Here is a 22,743-nt window from a genome sequence, read left to right on the forward strand (position 1 = left end):
CACAAGCACAAGCAGGGGGAGCAGCAGACAGAGGGAGAAGCAGGCTCCCTGCTGAGCAAGGAGCCTGATATGAGACTCTATCCCTGGATCCTGGGATCATGACCTGGGCCAAAGGCAGATGCCTAACCAACTGAGTCACCCAGGTGTCCCAATTATATTCATCTTTTATACTTTCTTTTAAAAAATTGTTTTTGTCATTAAGTTTCATCCAGAAGATATTACTTTAGTGTAGAAATTTTAATAATATAGTGCTTATATTTTAAAATAATTATTTTATTAAAAGTAAATATTCAAAAACCACATTTTAATATTTAGTGAAGACAATTTAAAGGAAAATGAGTAATAATTAGATTGGCAGATTTTTAGAAAGTAGACATCATACAATCTCTTGGATTTTGGACACCATAAGAAATACTGAGTTAAAAGCCTAAAGTAGTTAGCAAGTTTATTATTACAGGTAAATAGTTTGTATATAATGAATGAGATTTTCTTTTGTATTTCTTAGGCTCTTGGTTATCCTCAGCGCCTCATAGTTTTTTTTAATATCTGTAAAAATAGTAATAGTGATAAGATCAGTAATAGAGTAGAACATTAGCCTGTTTCTTCATGCTAATGGCCTGTTTACCAGTTAGTACTGTGTTTTTGTGGTGATAATGGTGGTGGTGTTTTTGTTCAAAAACTGCTAAAATTATAAATCTTTAAATGGTGGAAAGCGAAGAGAAACATCATTACTTATATTACACATTGGTTTTGGTTAATGGAAAAATATACGTTTATTAAGTATTAATATGAAGCTAAACATCAGCTATGTTGCTGGAGTGATAATGTTTTAGTGGTTTCTTGACTTTTTAATTTTTTTAAATGACAGACCTACTACATTTGAAAATGTGAAAAGGATCGATGGTGTGTCTGAAGGCAAAGCTAATATGTTGACCCCTCTGTTGGAAGTCATCAAAGATTTCTGTCAAATAAATAGCACTGAGGTAAAATACTGTGGTTTGCAGGAACTGTGAGAGAATAAACATTTTTTGATGATTTAAAAAACACCTTTCAAAAGCAACATTTTCTCCCTTTACAGTTGACCCTTGAGCAATGTGGGAGGTTAGGGGTGCCGACTCCCACACCATCAAAAATCCATGTATAATTTTTGACTCCCCCAAAACTTAACTAGAAGCCTTACTGAGAACACATACAGTTGATTAACACATATTTTGTATGTTATATGTCTTATTTACTGTATTCTTTTGTTGTTGTTGTTTTTTAAGATTTTATTTATTTATTTGAGAGAGCGAGAGAGCCAGAGAGCACAAGCAGGGATGGGGGGAAGGGCAGAGAGAGGAGAAGCCAACTTCCTACTGAGCTGACCGCCCGACTCTGGGCTCAATCCCAGGACCCTGAGATCATCACCTGAGCCGAAGGCAGATGCTTAAAAGACTGCGCCACACAGGTGCCCCAAATACTATTTTCTTATAATAAAGTAAGGTAGAGAAAAAAAAGTTATTAAGAAAATCATAAGGGAGGAATGCCTGGGCGGGTCAGTTGGTTAAGTGTCCGCTCCAGTCATCATCTCAGGGTCATGAGATCAATCCCTGCGTTGGGCTTTACACTCAGCCAGGAATCAGCTTGAGAATCTCTCTCTCCCTCTCACTCTGCCTCTCTCCCCTGCTCGTGCATACTCTCTCTCTCTCTCTCTTTCAAATAAATAAATCTTTAAAAAAAATCATAAGGGGTTGATGAAGGGAAGGTGGGCAGGGAATGGGTTAAATGGGTGATGGGTATTAAGGAGGGCACTTTTGTGACGAGCACTGGGTGTTGTATGTAAGTGATGAATCACTAAATTCTACTCCTGAAACCAATATTACACTATATGTTAAGTAACTAGAATTTAAATAAAAACTTGAAACAAAACAAAATCATAGGGAAGAGAAAATATGTTTTAGTGCTGTACTATATTTATTGAAAAAATCTGCATCTAAGTGGACCTGGCCACTTCACACTATCTTGTTCAAGGGTCAGCTGTGTTTTCATTTCCACACTGGACACTTAGAAAATCGATTCAGATTACTCCTGTAGTAAATCACCTACAAAAACATGTTACCTAATTTTTAAGATGATGCTTAAGTAGTTGTCCAGGCTGCTCATGTCTTTCTGTTCTGTTGAGTGATTTTGCTTTTAAATTTGAAAAAGTACTGTGTTTTAGGTTGATAAATTATTTTACTTTCAGATGGAGATAGAAATTAAAGCTGCAAAGTTATCTTTACTATCACTTGGCGTGGAGCCCAGCCACTTTCTTTTCTGTTTTATTTATTTTATTCCCTAATTACCCTCTCCTTCCAGTCATGCTGTCCTTTGATATTAAGTAGAATACATGTTCTTCTCTTCAGTCTTAATAGCCTTTTCTTCCTATTCTTTTATTACTCTTTGCTCCACCATAAATGGCCATTTCTACAAGGATCCTTTGGGTTTCTTTCTTTAAACCCCACATGCAGACTCTATTAACTTTGTGTACTCCAACATAGAAGGTAAGGCATTGCGAGGCGGTAGAAAGTCTACTAGACTCAGAATCAGGGAATTAGGAATTTAATTCTCCCATAGTCTACCTGTTGAAGCTGAATGTGTTCTTTTTTAAAAGATTTATTTGACAGAAGCTGGGGGAGGAACAGAGGGAGGAGGAGAAGCAGACTTCCTGCTCAGCAGGGGGCTGGGGGAGTGTATGGGGCTCCATCCCAGGATGCTGAGATCATGAACTGAGCTGAAGGTAGATGCTTAACTGACTGAGCCACCCAGGCACCACCACACCCCCCCTTTTCTTTTTAAAGAGTTTATTTATTAGAGAGAATGAGGAGGGGAGGGACAGAGGGAGAAGGACAAGCAGACTCCCCATTGAGCAGGGAGCCTGACTCTATGTGTTCTTTAACATCTTTAGGTTTCCATTTCCTGACTACACAATGGAAAGGATACTTTCCTTCCCCATATTAAGGAAACAATAGATTAATTAGACAGACAAAAGATAGGGATGCCTGGGTGGCTCAATCATTTAAGCATCCGACTCTTAAGATTTTGGCTCTGGTCATGATCTTGGAGTCCTGGGTTCTGCACTCACAGGGTGTCTGCTTGTCTCTCTCTCTCTCTCTCTCTCGTTCCTTTTGCCCCTTCCTCTGCTCACACACACACTGTCTCTCAAATAAATAAATAAAGCTTAACAAAAAAAGAAAGACAAAGGATAAGGAGTGGGTATAAAAAGTTGGAAGCATTAAAAATATGGAAGGCAGTATTAAGAGGTTGTTTTCACTTCTAAGAATCTCCTGTAAGCTTTGGACACGCACATTTGGATCCCCCTTTAAAAATCTGATATGTCTCATCACAGAATAGTTGTGTTTTGGGGAGTAGATTTGCATTATCCTTCTCTGTGAGCTTGTTTTTATGTATACATGTGTGCATATGTGAATGTAAGTGGTTACATTGGAATGCAAATTCATTAATTTATCATGAGAAATGTAACTGCGAAGTTTCACCTGACCCAACCAGCGTCTTCTCCTCTCCTATTGAATAAGAAGGTATATGGGAAGCCAGCTTATCTGACAGTCGCTTAGAAAGCCTAGAATAGCACGAGGGGGATTCTGATAGTGTCAGAGTAGTCTGTCACATCCAGGCAGATTAGGCATTGTCCTACATTACTTGCCAGGGAAACTGTTACATTCAAATCTAGTTAGCCAAGATGTCTTGTCATCTGAACAGTGCTTGGGTAGGTATTGCCTGCTTTGGTCCTTCTGCCTTTCCTATTTTTGTTTCCACTCATTTCCTACTTATGTTTCCATTGATCACTCTCTGTTCATATAGTCTTTTATCTACATAGAGAATGATTTGATTAGACTTTTGCTTAATTAGAATAGCCCTTCCTTCTTGAGATTACTGCCCTCATAGTACTTTGCTTAGTGTTTTGAATGTTCCTAAACCCTTTAGTCTCACATTTATAGATGACATCATGATTTTGTCCTATAAGTAATAAAATCTTTATGGATTTGCCAGTATAATTCACAGTGGTCACATTTCTAAGACCTTGGTCTCGGGATATCCCATTGTTGCCTCCAGCTATCGCCTATACTGACAGACTGAGGAATCGGGCTAATGGGGTCTGATATTAAGCATGCCTAGCAATTTAAGGCCAGATTTGACAGTGTTAAGGTCTCAGATAGAAACACTTCATTTAATAAAAAAATATTCTTCCTTGAAAATCTAGAGGTGCCTAGAAACAACTTGTGGTATTGTCTAGCTTCTTTGTTCCCCAAACTGCATTGTCCCAGTGACATTAGTTCCGTTGAACTAATCTACAGACTCACTTATTTATTTAGGGTAGAAATGGACTGCCGTGGGTTACAATACGCCAAGTTCTGTTGGATTTAATTCTTTTAAATTGGTGCTTAGGTTTTGAAAAGTAAAGTTGGCATGGGGAAAGCTATTCTTAATCCATGCGAATCATACATCATATAATTCTATCATAACTCTCACTTGGTCTTTACCTTTTTTTCAGGCTCTTAAAAAATTCCACTATTGCGGGGCGCCTGGGTGGCTCAGTGGGTTAAAGCCCCTGCCTTCGGCTCAGGTCATGATCCCAGGGTCCTGGGATTGAGCCCCGCATTGGGCTCTCTGCTCAGCAGGGAGCCTGCTTCCTCCCCCCTCTCTCTCTCTGCCTGCTTCTCTGCCTACTTGTGATCTCTGTCTGTCAAATAAATAAATACAGTCTTTAAAAAAAAAAAATCTACTATTGCTCTATTAATCTCATTTTTCAATCCTTTGTCTGCTTTTTCTCTTTTAAACGTCTCCTAAGGAACCATATTTAAGAATTTACATAATGCTTCAAGTTTAGAGCCACAGTTTGTATGTATCTTTTTAAACTATATGTATATAGTGGTAATGTATTTACTTACAAAACGTTAGCAGAATTTGTGACTATGGTATCAAATTTGAATATTAATTTGGTTTATTCATTCATTCAGTATTCACTTCCAAAGCACTTCCAGAGATTAAGGGACTAATTTAGAGTCAGAGTGGTCAACATTATAGTTCATTTTTTAATTTCCTCTTTGTTGGCTAAAGGGGAGACTAGAAATTTCTAGCTTTATAACCATGTTTACTATTACAGATATCTTATTTAAAAACTTATTCCCTCCATCCTTATTTTACCTTTTTAGATCAATATGTAAAAAAACAAAAACAAAATGAAAACAAAAACAAAACCTTTTTCAGCTCTTCATAAAAAGGGGATTTTTGACCATTCCTTTGAAGTTTTGTGTGTTTTTTTTTCCCTCATGCCTAATGATCATACTGATGCTTTATCATTATATAGATATTATTATCGATCATTTGTGTTACATTTAAAATTTTGTAGACAGACCTCTTTTCAAAGACAAAACCTCAGGAAGAACAAAGGAACAGCGTGGTGGCAAAAAATGAAGCATGCTCCCTTTCACAGCCTGTGGCCATCACGTATTACTTATTCCAAGAAAAGAAGTTGTCTTTGGTTAGTGTTTTACTTTCAAGTTGACAGATTTTCAAATTTATCTAAACATGTGTTTTTATTAGCTTTTCAAATAGTAAAATTGTGACTTGGGATAAATTTCTTCTAATCTTGCAGTATTTTATATTGTTTCATTTTATATTTAATCTTAGACTAGAATGTCATTTTCTTTTTCTGCCAAACCTACCTTTGTCAATTAATTAAAAAGAGTAAGTGCACTTTTACCATGGTTACTTTGTAGAGGTTGTATCAGAGGTTCTGCTGAACATATTTAGAGCTTAGGGATATTAGAGCAGTCTGGAGCCTTACACTATCACTAACAAGCTAATATTTTAAGACTGTTTTTTTTTTTAACTGGGATTAATAGTTTAAAAACTGTTAGCATATGTACTGATAAGAAATAATCTCCAAGATACATTAAGGAAAAGGAAGATGGAGAGCAGTGTGAAAAGCATAAATGTAAGGGTGTGTATATATGTATGCTTATATATTAACATATTTTTGTGTATGTATACAAAAATGTGTAAACTATCTCTGGAAGGATGTCCAAGAAGCTGGAAATAAGTTTTTAAAAAACAGCTTGCTTTTCACTCTAGATCATCTACTATTATTATCTCTATTTTAAACCATGCCTGATTGGTCTTTGAAAAAAATCTTAATTACTGTGAAAAATGGCCACACTTAATGTTTCTTCACTGTTCTGCCTTAGTCCTTAAGGCTGTTGAGGTTTCTTTTAAATATACAAAATGAAGAGTATAACTTAGTGGAATAGGGACAGAATTAGGCTTCCAGCTAGGTTTAACTAATTTGAATTCCTATCCTCTCGGTCATTAAATTGATTAGGGAAAGGCTATATGGTCCAGTGCCTGCTTTTCCTGTTCTCTGTGTCTGTATTCACTAGGCTATATTATACTTCTTATTCTGGTTAAAATACAGTATAAATAAAAAAAAACAGTTTATAGCTTGTCTTCATCACTTAATAGATGTTCTAATTAAACAGTCAGATTCCTGAAATTAAAAGTACAAAAGCCATTACAGAGGAAACCGAACAATTCCATTGTATTATTTTTGAAGTGAATTGCATGATAAATAGAAATTTTAAGTTCAGTTTCTTATTTAAATAGTAACTTATATGTATGTGTTAAATATGCTTATAAATACATAATTTGACCATATATATAGTATAACTGAATACAGTACTAAGAAGATTTGGTGTAGCCTCCAAATTTTCTGAGTAAAGTGCATTCTGATACTCAGCCCTGATACATGGTTTCATGTGTTGTATTATATATTCATGATTAAAAATATGGAGTGGTATATTTTCATTGATATCTTTTGCTATTTTTTTTTATATTATTGTGTAATATCATGGTATAATTATGTGTTCCTCCCAGGGGTCTGAGAGGGTCTGTGCTAGTTAACCACAAAATTAAACATGCCTAAGGACTAATTAATCAGGAGCAATAATACAATTAATTCTAGGTAATTTGATGCCTGGTATCCAATAACCCTGATATTATGCACACATGGCTCAGACCGTGTAGTAGAAAAAGGTAGACATTTAATGAAGGTAACTTAAAACCTACCTTTGAAGGCTGAAAATACTGCTTTAAATGCTCCGTTCTGTGAAAGTACAGCCTTCACATAAATACAGTCCAAATTCAGACTTCCAAGATGCATTAAAAGAAGGTATCATGAAATAATCTAGAGCTGCGTAAACTTCCTGAGTGTTGAAAAGAATGTTTTATCAAATGTACATCTTAAATGGATTTGGAGCTCCTTTTGTTTAAAAAGCTACATAAAATATGTAACACCATCCTAAATCTAAAACAATTCATGTTAAGTTTAATGCTAGGCGAAAAACAACAGCTCTTGATAAATTGTGGTTATTATTTTATGAATGGAGCCAATATAAAACACCCTATTAAAGTTTTCTCAAGAGCCTTTTATAGAATGCATCTGGAGCCTTACACTGCCACTAAGCATTTTAGGATTTGTCTTCTTGGACATTCACATAACTAAAGTACCATGTGTTAGTTCAATTTTACAGAATATTGGATTACAGTTTATGATATTTTCAAAAGGCTGTGGCAGTTATTAGATTTACACAGAATGAGTAGTCTCTGCCACTAATAGGTTTTTGAAGTGAATAATTACAGAGGGATGAGGATTGAGTTCTTAGCTAATGCTGGAGGATTTTGTTTTATTCACTGTAGCAAGTATAAAAGGTAGAACATGTGTAAAGATCTATAATGTGGGTAGTTTTAAAGAAAGAGTAAAAAAGAAAATTTTAAGTGAAAGTTCAGTACATTATTTCTCAGTGAACATAGACTCCCTGAAGGTTTTGGACTTTTATTTACATATGGTACATTGCAAACTTTTAAGACCTCACTGGTGGTTTTGCTCCTGTTTCTCTAGATAAGTATAGCCAAGGAGAGGGTTATGCCTGTCACAACGGTTGGGATGCACTTAACCCAAGCAGTGAAAGCTGGCTGCCCACTTGATATGGAACGAGCCGGCCTGACTCCAGAGGTTCAGAAGATCATTGCTGATGTTATCCGAAACCCTCCCATCAACTCAGGTGATCGCTCTGACCCTAGTCTGCAGCCTTAATGACTTGAGTCATTGAACCCAGGGGAAGTAAACAAGCAATCCACTCGTATTTTTCACTTTACCAGCATTAACCCCTTATGCTACAAGGGAAACTTTACTTTTGTAATGCTTTTTCTGTTGTTTTTGAAAAACAGTCTTTCTTCCCATTATCAGAGGAAAGTCTGAGTCTGAGAAATTCCTGTATTCCTTTGCAGCTTTATGACTTCTACTCCCATCCCCAAACGGTGGGCTTTCATCATTTTCTAACTTCTACCTTACCTCTTGGAACAAACACATTTTTTTCCATATTCATTTCTCATAGCTTACTGATTTCTCATTTTCCCCTAAATCTTACAGATTCCTTGTCATTGGCCCACGTAAGTAATCTTTCTAAGCAGTGCAATCAGTGGTCTCAGTCGCTGTGGTGTAAGGGATGGTCCTTGGTCTCTCAGCCCCTTGTAGAAGGGCTTCCTCTTGTCCCTTTGCTGCAGAGTGTCAGCTGTGCTCATGAAGACTGAGCACATTTGCCTGCCCTGCAGAAAGTTTTCGATTATCTCTTTTTTATAGAATTAAGGATGAGGTACCTCAGAGGATTTTTTTCCCCATAAATGTACAAACTAGATGTGTTTTAACTCAGTAAATTTTCAGACTCTTAGGACAGAACAGTAGACATACAGAAAGCCTTATCTCAGGAACTGCAATGCAAATACTTAAATTTTTATTAACTCGAATTCTTTCCCACTTGGGAACAACTAGGTGGTTCCCCCAGAAATTTAGAAATAGGGGAAATACGATCACCCTCTGAAAGTACAATCAATACTGTACTAAATTGGTCAGAACAAAAATATTAAAGTCACCTTAAAGACAGCATTGGGCACCTGGGTGCTCCCCAGGGAGCTGGGTCATCCCTTAGGGGACTGACTTGATTTTCACTCGGGTCTTGATCTCAGGGTCATGAACCTGAGCCCCAAGTTGGGCTCTGCGCTCAGCACAGAGTCTGCTTGAGATTTTCTCTCCCTTTGCTTTTGCCCCTCCCCCTGCTTGTACTGTCTCTCTAAATAAATAAACTCTTTAAAAAACATATTTTAAAAGACAGCATTAATTCTGAACTCAAGAAAAACTTGACTGAAGTGTAAAGAAAGAACACCTTCATGTGTTGCATTGGTCAACTGTGGAAGCACAGGAGAAAGACAGGGACAAATCTGGGCAGTGGTCATCTAAATTATTCTCAGGGAACTAAATTTTTCTTCCTTTTTTTCTTAAAACATTATTTACTTATTTATTCAAATTTCTTTCTTTCTTTCTTTCTTTCTTTCTTTCTTTCTTTCTTTCTTTTTAAGATTTTTATTTATTTATTTGACAGAGACACAGTGAGAGAGGGAACACAAGCAGGGGGAGTGGGAGAGGGAGAAGCAGGCTTCCTGCTGAGCAGAGAGCCCAATGTGGGGCTTGATCCCAGGACCCTGAGATCATAACCTGAGCTGAAGGCAGATCCCTAACGATTGAGCCACCCAGATGCCCTGTTATTATTATTATTATTATTACTATTTTAAAGTAATTTCTCTGCCCAATCTCTCTATAAGGCTCAAACTCACAACTCAAGAGTCCCGTGCTCTCCTAACTCAGCCAGCCAGGTCCCCTACCATATTACAGTTATACTGCTGATTATTTACAAGAAGGAAATAGCAATTTCTAATCCTGGCCAGCGAGACTTCAAGTATACTAAAAGCCTGTTGATAAGTTATGCCAAGATCTTATTTGAGGAAAATAACAACTAATTCTGCTTCTATATCACTTCCTCACTTTCTGGTTACAATTTGAGTTTTCGTGTAGGTCTGTCTATAGTGAAAGTATGCACTAGTCATGCTAATCTGGGTTCTTATCTATGTGAAATTATAAACCCATTATTGTAAATCAGTGAATTGACAATCTGTGAACATGGTTAATGTGGATCTATTAAGGTAAAGTTAGGTTTCGAAATCTGAAAACCTTAGGGCCATATCCTGGACTGTGATAAAACATCCAAAGTAACTTAGCTGTGAGTCCTCTTAGGAGAAAGCTAAACAGCTATCCTGGTCCCATTTCAGTCTTTCTGACTCCAGCAGCCACCGAACTAGAGATTAAGGCAGAGAAAGGAAAGCAGCAATTATTCTATAGTTAGAATTGTGATCATAGAAAACCTCTCTTTCTCCAATGCAAAGTAAAATAGTATTTTAGAGAAGGTCAAAAACTTAGATATCATCTTGATTTTAATACATTTGGTGTTTTTTTTCTTTATGTATGTATGTATGTATAATCTCTCAGGACTTAAAGAAATGTATGTCTTTTGATGAGCTGTTGGATGGTAGGCAGTATTCTCTGAGTTTGTGCAGCCTTTTTTCTTTTTTCGTTTTCCCCTTGTGACTATTACTGGCTGTCTGTCGAAAATCCCGAGTACTGACGGGTGTGTTAGCCTGGTCAGTAAGAGCAAAGGCTCTGGTAACAGCTGATTTACTTTGACATAAGCTGTACCACTTCAAAACCATGTGACTTTGGGTGAATGGCCCAGTGTCCCTAAGCCTCAGTTTCCTTATCTCTAAAACAGGGCAAGATAATGTTGCCTCTTCTTACAGAACTGTGAGAAATAATTAGACACTGACTGACAGAACACTCTGGCACCTATAAGTATTTCGTAGATGGTGATGGTGGCAGTAATGGTGACTATAATGATATGAATGAAGAAGTAAATGGTAAGATCTTAAAGATACCCTCCAGGGGGCCTGGGTGGCTCAGTAGGTTAAAGCCTCCACCTTCAGTTCAGGTGATGATCCCAGGGTCCTGGGATGGAGCCCCACATTGGACTCTGCTCAGTGGGGAACCTGCTTCCTCCTCTCTCTGCCTGCCTCTCTGCCTACCTGTGATGTCTGTCAAATAAATAAATAAAATCGTTTAAAAAAAAAACCCTCTAAATATGATTGCTTTTATACTCTATCCTTTTTAGTAGCTAATTAAGAAAATAAGTTAATAAAAAAGTGTACAAGAAGGGAGATTTTAAAACTGAACTTTATTTTTTTTTTAAAGATTTTGTTTATTTATTTGAGAGAGAGACAGCGAGAGAGAGCATGAGAGAGAAGGTCTGAGGGAGAATCAGACTTCCTGTGGAGCTGGGAGCCCAATGTGGGACTTTATCCCAGGACTCTGGGATCATGACCTGAGCTGAAGGCAGAGGCTTAACCCACTGAGCCCCCCAGGCACCCTAAAACTAAACTTGATAGAACCTTAAGACTTTAATAATTCAGGCTGGTCATAATTACCTTTTTTTTTTTCAAGTACTGAAGAATTTTTGGGCAAATATTATTGAGTGACATAAAATAGATGTTTTAATTTCAGTTCATTATTGGCAGGAGAAAATGGTAGAGGAAGATTTAAGATTCTGTTACTTACCCAATTACTGACAACATCTATTTTATTTGGCTATGGTGAAGAATCTAGGTATTGCTAAGTTGCTTTCCAAATCATACAGTTGTAAAGTTAGGATTTTAGATTTGGGAAGGAAATTGGAAATCATTAAATTTTCACTTTACGAATTCCGCCCTGTTTTAGAGAGAGGAATTGGAGGCCTAGAGAGTTGCAGATTGTTTTAATATCACGTGAAGATTAATGACTAAGCAAGTTTTTCTTTTTACTATACCATGTTAAAGTGTACTGCCAACTATTTAAAGAAAGAAATATGCCAGTTCTTTTTTGGTTTAAGGTTTTATTTATTTACAGAGTGAAAGAGAACGAGAGTGAGAGTGCACGAGTGAGCAGGGCAGGGGTTGGGGAACAGAGGGAGAGAGACAATTCCAATTTGACTCCGAGCTTATGGGGAACCCAAGGTGGGGCTCAGTCCCAGAACCCTGAGATCATGACCTGAGCTGAAATCAAGAGTTCGTCAGACACCCCAAAGTATGCAGTTTCTAATCCTGATAAAAGATTTGGGTTTATAAATTTCTAATTGACAGGTAAAATAGATGTACTTAATTATATTCAGTTTAACATATTTGTATGTATAGTGCCTTTAAATATTCTCTATCTAGTCTCCTCTAAATTTTGATTTTAGCAATTTTAATTTCTGACATTAGACAGCTTTTTTTTCCCCTTAAGATTTTATTTATTTATTTGACACAGAGAGAGAGAGAGAGAGAGAGAGAGAGAGAGATCACAAGTAGGCAGAGAGACAGGCAGAGAGAGGTGGGCGTCGGGGAAGCAGGCTCCCTGCTGAGCAGAGAGCCCGATGTGGGGCTTGATCCCAGGACCCTGAGATCATGACCTGAGCTGAAGGCAGAGGCTTAACCCACTGAACCACCCAGGTGCCCCAGACAACTTTTTAAATTAAAAAATATTAAAGCCAGGGTACCTGGGTGCCTCAGTTGTTAAGCATCTGCCTTCAGCTCACCTCATGACCCCAGAGTCCTGGGATCAAGTCCCACATCGGGCTGTCTACTCAGCAGGGAATCTGCTTCTCCCTCTACTTCTGCTCTCTCTCTCTCTCTCAGATAAATAAAATCTTTAAAAAAAATTAAAGTCAAACAATATATAAATGTGAATATAAAAATTGCATATAAAATTGCATAGCCTGATTCAACAAATATCTGAGAGAAGAGAAGCATCTGTAATCATTAGTGACTAAAACAGTATTTAAAACATTTATCTTTACCATTATATACTGAATATAGCAAATAAATTTTCATTTAGAGATAAATACTAAATTCTAAAGAAGGGAGAACACTTTTAAATATACTTATTAAATACTTAATTCATCTTTCTGTCAGTACACTGTGTGTAGGTTATACAATACAATATGAAAAAATATATTATTGTAGTTTACTTCCAAAGCAAAAATTGAGAAAGTTAAGGTTATGGGAACTCAATTTTCTTTTGATTATATGTTTATGGTGTGTAAGACAACATTTATTGATGTGAAATTTTACTTTTGAATTCTTGTTTTTCCTTGATAAAATACTATTTGTTCTCCTATTTGAGAAAGCATTGTGCAGATGGGGGTTCCTGGGTGGCTCAGTGGGTTAAGCCTCTGCCTTCGGCTCAGGTCATGATCTTGGGTTCCTGGCATCTGGCCCTGTATCGGGCTCTCTGCTCAGCAGGGGTCTGCTTCCCCCTCTCTCTAGGCCTGCCTCTCTGCCTACTTGTGATCTCTCTCTCTATATCAAATAAATAAAATCTTCAAAGAAAATTAAAAATAAAATAAAAAAGAAAAAAAAGAAATGCAGATGGGCTTACTACATTAATGATTCAGGTATTTTTTTTTTAAATTTAATTGTAGCTATCTCTCATAATTTGGTGTTCAAATGAACAAGTTTGATTGGCACTTAAATTTTTCAAAATTCTAAATTGAGAATTCTCTATGTTTTGTTATGGCATAATCTTATACCTGAAAATAGAGTAATTCTGAGTTGAGAAATCATATGTATTATTTCATGCTGTCTTATTTGCTAAGTACGTTTTGTCCTTGTAATTTAACATTTAAAGGAATTCTATAACATTTTAATCTTTTAGTTTATCCACACTTATGTAATTTTAAGCTTCTTTTATGGAGTTGAAATTCTAACTATGCTTAATAATAAATTAAGCAAGGTATTTAATGAGGTGTCTAGGTAATATTTTGAATAATTTCATTCTTCCATTCTTTATGTGCATGTAACTGGAAAATTAAGGGTGGCTTCTAAGGGACCTGCCACAAAAATAGGAGTAATATGATCTCTTTTAAAGCACTGAAGGAGTGCAGCTGGTGTTCATTATTCTCCCAATAGAAATTTTCAGTATTTACTTGCCTGGAAAGTTAGGATAGAATCAGGTGTATCTTTAATGCTAGATGCCCCTTTTTTGCATAAGTGTATTGTAGGATGACTTTAAGGTACAAATGTAGAGGATTTACAGAAATGTGTAAATGAATTTATGGATTTTCTAGTTATATCTAGAAATTATATTCAGATTATAGTACAATAACTTTGTATACTTGTTAAATCACTAACAGTGGTTTAAAACCATAACTAAATGATACATCATAGTTTTATTTAAAAAAGACATTCTAATTTTAGAAACATTGTTTTGATGCAATAAAATATCTCATTTTTCCTTTCAAAATAATTCATTGAACCCATGATGCTATGATAGTTCAAGATTTTTGAACTATGTTTCAAAAAAATTGTCTTATAAAATGTACATTTACAGTGTGATGAAATAAAGGGTGCATAGCTTCTTTATCCAATGTTTAAATACCCATAGAAGAAAATGAATTTAACATAATGTAGTTATGTTAATTGGCTAGAGTACAGGAAAATTTGTATGGTTTTTCTATTTTTTTTTTTGTATTTTTTTTTTTAAAGATTTTATTTATTTATTTGTCAGAGAGAGAGGAGCGAGAGTGAGCACAGACAGACAGAATGGTAGGCAGAGGCAGAGGGAGAAGCAGGCTCCCCACCAAGCAAGGAGCCCGATGTGGGACTTGATCCCAGGACGCTGGGATCATGACCCAAGCTGAAGGCAGCTGCTTAACCAACTGAGCCACCCAGGCGTCCCTGTATAGTTTTTCTAAAGCAACATTATCCAAGAAGAAATGTGATACAAACCATATATGCGATTTTATTTTATTTTTAAATTAAGACAAATTCTTTTATTGAAATATAGTTGACATACAACATTACATTAGTTTCAGATGTACAGCAGAGATTCAGCAAGTCTATATGTTATCCACAGTTTGTAATTTTCAATTTTCTACTAGCCACTTTAAAACGTCGAAAAAAAAAAAAATAGGGCACCTGGGTAGCTGTTGTTTAAGCCTCCATCTCTTGGTTTTGGCTCAAGTCATGATCTCAGGGCCCTGGGATTGAGCCCTGGGTCAGCCCCACACTAAGAATGGAGTCTGCTTAAGATTCTCTCTCTCCATCTCCCCATGCCTCCATTAATCTCAAGTGCCTGATTGCTCTCTCTCCCTAAATAAAAATAAGTTTGAAAATCTAAAAAAAAAAAAAAAGGTTAAAAAAATTGAATTAAAAAAACAAAAATAAACAGTTGTAATTAATTCTAATGATATAATTTAATTAGCCCAGTATATTAAAATGTTATCATTTTAACATATAATCAATATAGAATTATTATGAGATATTTGTGTTTTTTGTACTAAGCCTTTGAAATCAGGAATGTATTTTACATTTATAGCTTATCTCAATTCTGATGCCAAATTTTAATTGAAAATACTTGATTTGTATTTAGCTTTCATAAACTTTACAATTGAATAAAGTAGATACTCTGTGTTCCAAACATTCTAAAATGTTTTCAATAATTGAATCAAATATCAGTTGTTTTTTTTCCAAGTATCACCTTTTAAATTTAATTTCAGATTGATGAATTGAGTTTCTTAACCATCCTTGCCGCATTTCAGGAGTTTGTCAGCTACATGTTGTTAGTACTCATTGTAGCAGAAGCACAATTACAGAGGTAGTTTGGCAATACCCATGAAAACATAAAATGTGTTTAACCTTTGAACTAGCAATCCCACGTCTAAGAATCTAGAGATATGGATAAAAATGTGTAATATAATGTTCTTTGGGTCATTTTGTTTTCAAAGAAAAATTGAAGACAAATGATAGGGAACTCAAAGTAAGTTTGGATAGACAATACAAAAGAAGATGCCTCAGTCATTAAGAAATTAATGAAGTAGTGAAATTGGCCAAATTTCTGTGGTATTTCGATGGCATAATGACTGAAGGGCAAATAGAATTTTAGTTGGTCAATAGACATAGTAGTCATATTGCTAATTTTATTACATTTAGAGGTAAAATCTTATTTTCCAAGATTTTGATTAGGATCAGTTTTATATCTTAACACTTTTAAGTAACAGAGTATAGGCTAAATATATACCCCATGGTGCTAGTTTCTATTAGCTGGGTAACCACCTCTTGCTGGCGTGTTTTTTTTTTGTTTTTGTTTTTGTTTTTGTTTTAAGCTTTTATTTGTAGGAATGTCTGAGTGGCTGGCTCAGTCTGATAAGTGTCTTTTTTGCTCAGGTCATGACCCCAGGGTTCTGGGATCAAGTCCCCATATCAGGCTCCTTGCTCAGTGGGGAGCCTGCTTCTCCCTCTGCCTGCTGCTCCCCCTGCTCGTTCTCTCTCTGAAAAACAAATAAAATCTTTAAAAAAAATTTTTATTTATTTGATAGTGCATTCGAGAGAGCACAGGCGGGGAGAGGCAGAGGGAAAGAGAGAAACAGGGTCCCTAATGAGGGAAGCCCAAGTGGGGCTTGATCCCAGGACCCTGAGCCACCCAGACACCACCTGTTGATTTTTTTGTTTTTGTTTTTTAAACTTAACTGCAGGTTTTTTTGAAGTTCAAGAGTAGCAAGATAAGATCTTTGGAAGAAAGGAGAATATAAATCTTGAAAAATAGAATAATTGAAAGACTGCCCTTTCAGGGTGACATTTAAAAATACTTGGATTCTGATTGTTAATTGAATTGGGTGTCAGAAATGTTTGATACCAGTTTTATAATTACATGAAGATGGGTGAAACTGAGCTGCTTAGTTTTATGATACTCTAGAGCATTCCAGATGAATGTGTTGTTGAAAGTGTTTGAAACATAAGTAGTGGACTGTAGGAGATTGCTAAATAATTTGTAAAAGGTGTGAAGACACACAGTCTGAATTGGTTCTGTCGAGTTACAAAAAGTAAAAATTCCTTGATTGTGAAAATAAGTGATTTTTTCCCAGAAAACTCATTTTGTTATATGCATTTTAAATAATTGATATGTTTTGTTATGCTACAATAGCCATTGAAAGGATCTTTTTTTTTATTAGCATCTTATTTACAAGTACGATTAGCTTCTATTTTAAGAGTAAGTTCTATTAGAAAAATAATTGTGGGGACATCTGGGTGGCTCAATGGTTTAAGCCTCTGCCTTCTGCTCAGGTCATGATCTCAGGGTCCTGGGCTCCAGCCCGGCATCGGCATCGGCATCGGCATCGGGCTCTCTGCTCAGCGGGGAGCCTGCTTCTCCCTCTCTGTCTGCCTGCCTCTCTGCCTACTTGTGATCTCTCTGTCTCTGTCAAGTAAATAAATAAAATCTTTAAAAACTAATTGTAATATTTGGAATTTGAAGTGTAACTCCTTTAGAAACAATTCTGTGAAGGTTGGTTTTGGTTCTCAGGGCACCTCTCAAGAAGCAGTTTGAGACATCATTTATACAGAGTCAATGGCATTGACCTGACTTTTAAGTCTTAGAAGCAAGGCTGCAGGTGGTAAGAGGTGAGGGGAGAACATGCTTTACTTCATTTTGGTTTGTAGGGCTTACAGGCATTCTAAAGAGAAACATTTTTTTTTAAGATTTTATTTATTTATTTGATAGAGATCACAAGTAGGCAGAGATAGGCAGAGAGGTGGGAGGCTGAGCAGAAAGCCTGATGTGGGGCTCGATCCCAGAGCCCTGAGACCATGACCTGAGCCGAAGGCAGAGGCTTTAACCCACTAAGCCACCCAGGCACCCGGAGAAACATTTTCTTCGGACACCTTCCTCCTTCCTTTCTACAAAGTATTTCACTCTTCCCAGCTCATAGGTTTCTAAAATGTTCTGTGTAATTTATTTTCAACTCTTGTTTTTTTTTCATCCTTTACAGATATAAATGAAGTTAAACTAATTAGAAAGCTGGTTCCTGAAAACATTGACACGTACCTTATCCACATGGCACTTGAGATCCTGGGAAAAGACTGTGACAACAGACTGTTAGACCAGCTTTCATGTACTTCCAACAGAAAGAGATATTTCCCCAACTCTGAAGAGAGCTGTTCAAGTTCTAAGAGAAGCAGGGAAGCAGTAGGCGCTAATACCAAGGTGTTAATTATATGTAGAATTTTCATACATTGTCGGTTGGTTCGATTTACATATTCTAACACTAAAATGCTGTATTTTTTAAACTGTTACAAATTCTGATATAAGGTTACTTTTTAAAATCTGTGCTCTATTTCCTTTGTTTTTCATAAATCTTATCTGAGAAAAGTGATTTTTTTAAACAACAGAAAAAGGGAAATGTAGCCCATCTATTTAGCTTTTTGTGTGGAATGTCAGCTGAAATTTTACTTCTACCTCATACCGATTTTATATATATATATATATAGTGGAAATCCTTTTTCTTTCATAGACATAGTATTGGCTTTGAACTTATGGCAGTTTATGTAGTTTATGAAAATGAAAACAAATTCTATTATGAATACCCCCAAAACTAGTTTGTCTATCGTTCTGTCATTCCTCCTGCTTTGTTCTTGTCATACTGAATCTCTTAGGTACAAGGAAAATTGTTGCCCATTGTCCTGCGCATATACCATACATATTTCTGAGAAAGACCATGAATTTAGTATTATTTAGTATTATTTTAGTTTTATTAAAATGCTTTGGAAATTATTGCTCTATATGTTGTATGAGATAACTATTTTTTGATGATGATTCTATTAAATGATTGTATAAATTTGAAAATTTAGCCTTTGTTATCTTCCAGGTCTAAAATTTTATGATTCTGTGATAAAAGTTATGAAAACTAGTGATTTACTAAAAAACTATTTTAGTTTCTAGGTCATAAATTGAGCATGGTAGTAGGTGTTTTCTCATAATGTGCATTAGGGATTCCATTTCAGTTTCAAGATAGTCTTTATAGATTTCCAAGAGTTAAACCCAATGTTGGGTGGTAGTAGTGAAATTTGGCCTCTATTCCCAGCCTTTTATTTCTGAAATCTATACCAGATGCCTAAAACCTTGTTTTTTCCCAGCTTCTACCTATCAGTAAAGGAAGAGGTGAAACTTGTTATTTTTTCCTGATTATTGATGCACATTTATATGAATTATTATTTTAGTCACATATTAGCATTTGGCTTTTCCCTTATTGAAATAATATCAGACGCTGACAACAGAGTGGGGAGATTTTGGCGGTGGTGGGTGGATGGGTAGAAGTCATGCTGAGCCTACTGGATTTACCCTCCCCCTCCATTTATGGGAACAAGGATATTGGGGATAGGAAGTAGATTAAGAGATGAGTGAGCCAGCCTAAGTATTTTTCTTTCATCCGACTCCCAAGTACAGAAGGCTGCTTCGAATACTGTAGTCTGTTGGAGGGCTGGTGTCAGATCTTTCCTGTTAACATTCATCTTCTCTGCTGACCTGGATTATATCTCTTAATTTGTTTCATTGGATGAATATGAGGCTTCGGATAAAGAATAATGTCAAAACAAATTCTTTGTATTTGTTGGTGCATTGTTAGTTTTACGCCTATTGTGATTACTGTTAAGATAGAAGCTCCATGATGCCTTTGTTTAATGAAGAAAGATTCTGTCTTGATATTGGTAGTTCTGATTCAAAATATGCAGGTACACAGTGGATTCTTTGAGTACATCTTTTTTTTTTCTTTAAATTTCTGGAAAGTCTTCTTAAATTTTACTTCTTAGAATTTGTCCCATTGCTTTATATTTCTTCTTCAGGGACTTCGACTATATGTTGGATCTTCTTTGCCTAGCTGCAATATTTGTCACTTTCCATGAATTCTTTCTAGTTTTCCATTTCTCCTTAATTTAAAATTTTCTTCTTCATCTTCTTCTTTTTCACCTCCTACTTCTCGGGACAGACTCTGTTATGTTTATTGCTATATTCCTTCTAGTTTAGTATTCACTTCTTTACATTTTTCCTTTTGCTTCTAATTCTTAACTAAACTTTTCTCCTCCATTTTGAATTTTTCTGATTTTGATTTATGATGTTCTTTCATGTTTTGAATAATTTTCTTAATGTTTTTCAACTCATTTAAGAGGTTACAGTTTTATTCTGTATCTTAGCAACTCTTCCGGTGTCCCATTTGATCTTAATACTTTCCTGTTGTTCATTTTCACGTGAAATTAGTTTTCCTGCACTTTCAAAAGAAAGCATGTTTCAAGGTAGTTTTTCCCAAGTTCACAGAGCTCTCCCTTCTGGTATTTTGTGTATTTTTCAAAATATGGAAACTTAGTTTATGAGATATACTCTTTTGTCACTCTTCCCTTTGTCTCTGTTTTACTTGAACTGCTGATTCGATTTCACCCAGTAGTTCTCCCAGAAGGCATTGTGGTAGCTGGTCAGGAGCGTTCACAGGAACTGGTTGCGTTAGCTGAAGACACCATTTATAAGTCATTTGCTGTTGGGGTAGGCAGAAGCCCTCTCATTTTCAGTTGTTGTTTTCCCATTAATCTATCATGGTTTCTGATTTCTATCTGTAGGCTGCTTTGTGGTTCTTCTGTTCTTGGGCACCTCACTGCTTGCCTCTGCTTTCTCTTGTCTAAGTAAGTGGTACTCTGCAGGTCTTATGGCTGGTGGTGGTTTATCCTCACATGCTCAGAGTTTGGATTTCTTTGGGATACCTTTAAACTTAGTTTTATTGTAAATGTAGATTATGAGTTCAGAGTTTTCCTGTCAATTCTGTTTTAATGGTGGGCTTCAGAGAGATTAAAACACTATGCTGCTGCTTCCACCATCTTCCCAGAACCCTCTCCCCCAAATCACCTTCTTTCCTCCTTATTTTTCTTCACTGCCTAAGAGAGAAAGTATGTGATATTTTCTGCCCTGCCACTAAGCTTCATTATAAATTAAAATGTACAATATTATTTATAAACTGTTTTGAGATACTCAGAAAAAAATGCCTTACAAATAATATTATAATTATTATTATTAAAATTCAGTACTTCAGAACAATTAGAATTTTCTTAAGCTTTGCCTTTTTAGGCATAGTTTTTGTTTTGTGTTGTTCTCTAAGAAAGTAGCGCATGCTGTAACTATTTTGTGTTCTGTAATAATGTTAAAGGTTGATCGAAAACATCCTTGTGGTTTTTCACCAAAAGATGAAAGTCACAGAAATTCCCTAAGACTGACTTCTTGGAATCAGCCAACTAGCGATTCAAAAACAGATTTATTTACGGATTCTCATTTAATTCTCAAATAAGATTAAATTAATAAAGTAGTTTTCATGATAACTACATCCAACTTGATTATTATTTTTAGATTTTTCTTAGTGTAGATGAAATTAAATGTGAATATAACATATATATTTCTCTGTTTGCTTACATATATATGCTCACATATACTCAACAAACGAGTTAATGTTTTGTATTTTCAATTTAATGATATTTGTTAATAGAATTTGGAGTATCAGAAACCCCCCCCCCTGAAAATCTCACTGTGATTTCTGGGAATTTTGGTTGACTACTAAAGAAGGAAGTAGTCACTGAAAGGCATTGTTTCTGTTAGGTGACTCAGTTCTCATAATTAAAGTCTCTCCAAAAACTTGTTGTTGAGACTCAAAAGATATAGTCAGTGTAAGTAAGCACTTTCCCTCTTTCTCAGTGAAACAAGATCATTATTATAATAGTGTGGTAAATACTGAAGGTCATATTCTGTAGAAATATTACAGAAGGTAGAACATTTTCAGTGATATTAGCTACTAATTAATGATAATAATTAATGATAATTAGCTACTAATTAATTATAAGTCTTTAATGCCAAGACTAAATCAGGATGTGTTTTGATAGCTTGCATATATTCTCATTCGACCCTCCAGGTAATCCAGTGATGTTATGTACTGTTATTCTCATTTTCTGTGTGAAGAAACTGAGGCTGAAATAACATTCGTAAGGCCATACGTTTAGCAAGTGACTCAATTAGAGCTCAAACCTAATTCTGTCTTTGTTGGCAGTCCCTATTTATTCCATGGTATTCAGCTACAAGACTTAGGGTTTTTTCCTCTGCTCTGTTCTTGTGCAGATGTCATGTTCTGTTTTGCTTTTTGGTTTTGTTATCATGTTAACTTCTTTCCTTTCTCCAGATGCACACAGGTGTTCCAGCTATAATTGCAAACAACTGTAGGCTCCGAGGGATTGTGTTAGTAAGATCTTAAGGGAAGGGGTGCCTGGGTGGCTCAGTGGGTTAAACCTCTGCCTTCAGCTCAGGTCATGATTCCAGGGTCCTGGGATTGAGCCCCACATCGGGCTCTCTGCTCAGTGGCGAGCCTGCTTCCTCCTCTCTACCTGCTTCTCTGCCTACTTGTGATCTCGTTTGTGAAATAAATAAATAAATAAAATCTTTTAAAAAAAAAAGATTTTAAGGGAAGACTAAATATTTCTGGACCAGTTTTATCTCTGCCCAAATGCCTTTTGTCTGTGGCATTATATATCGCCAGTATTTATTATTTCTGAGTCAAATATCGTCTCATGCAGTCTATGTAAATCTAATCTGTTCTCCTGGACTTCTTTTCCCTGTGAGGAAATTTGCTATCCTTAGCCTGTTTTTTTCTTTAGCTTTATTACTAAAGTGTGAGTAGCTCTTTCTTCTTCATTGGATTTCTTTAATTAAGCCAAAACAGCTAATAGGGTTTTGGGTTTTTTTAACCTTTTCTAAATATATGTTTTCACAGTTTTCTGTGTAGGATCTTTGACTTTTTTCCCCACTCTTAAATCTTTTGAAACCATTTTTAAACATAGAAAATGTAACAAAACATAGCAGGTAATTGATGAACCGTATATAGTTTTCATTCTGGAAATTGAATAAATTATGCTTTTTTACCTTCAACTAACAGATACATTATAACTTAGATTGAGGTC

At 35.8% G+C, this 22,743-nt stretch overlaps 1 protein-coding gene across 4 annotated transcripts in view; it reads left to right on the forward strand.

The window, feature by feature from the left end:
* WRN (WRN RecQ like helicase) overlaps positions 1-22,743 on the forward strand; it is a 140,297-nt gene that overhangs the window by 116,420 nt on the left and 1,134 nt on the right. For all 4 annotated transcript variants that reach the window (XM_032838141.1, XM_032838140.1, XM_032838142.1 and 1 more), the window contains exons 31-34: positions 869-983; positions 5,390-5,521; positions 7,937-8,099; positions 17,757-17,971. In XM_032838141.1, the coding sequence (XP_032694032.1) occupies positions 869-983; positions 5,390-5,521; positions 7,937-8,099; positions 17,757-17,971 (625 nt within the window). The remainder of the gene's footprint in view (positions 1-868; positions 984-5,389; positions 5,522-7,936; positions 8,100-17,756; positions 17,972-22,743) is intronic.

Source organism: Lontra canadensis, unplaced genomic scaffold (assembly GCF_010015895.1).
Source record: "Lontra canadensis isolate GAN:19392208 unplaced genomic scaffold, GSC_riverotter_1.0 scaffold102, whole genome shotgun sequence".
Classification (NCBI taxonomy): domain Eukaryota; kingdom Metazoa; phylum Chordata; class Mammalia; order Carnivora; family Mustelidae; genus Lontra; species Lontra canadensis.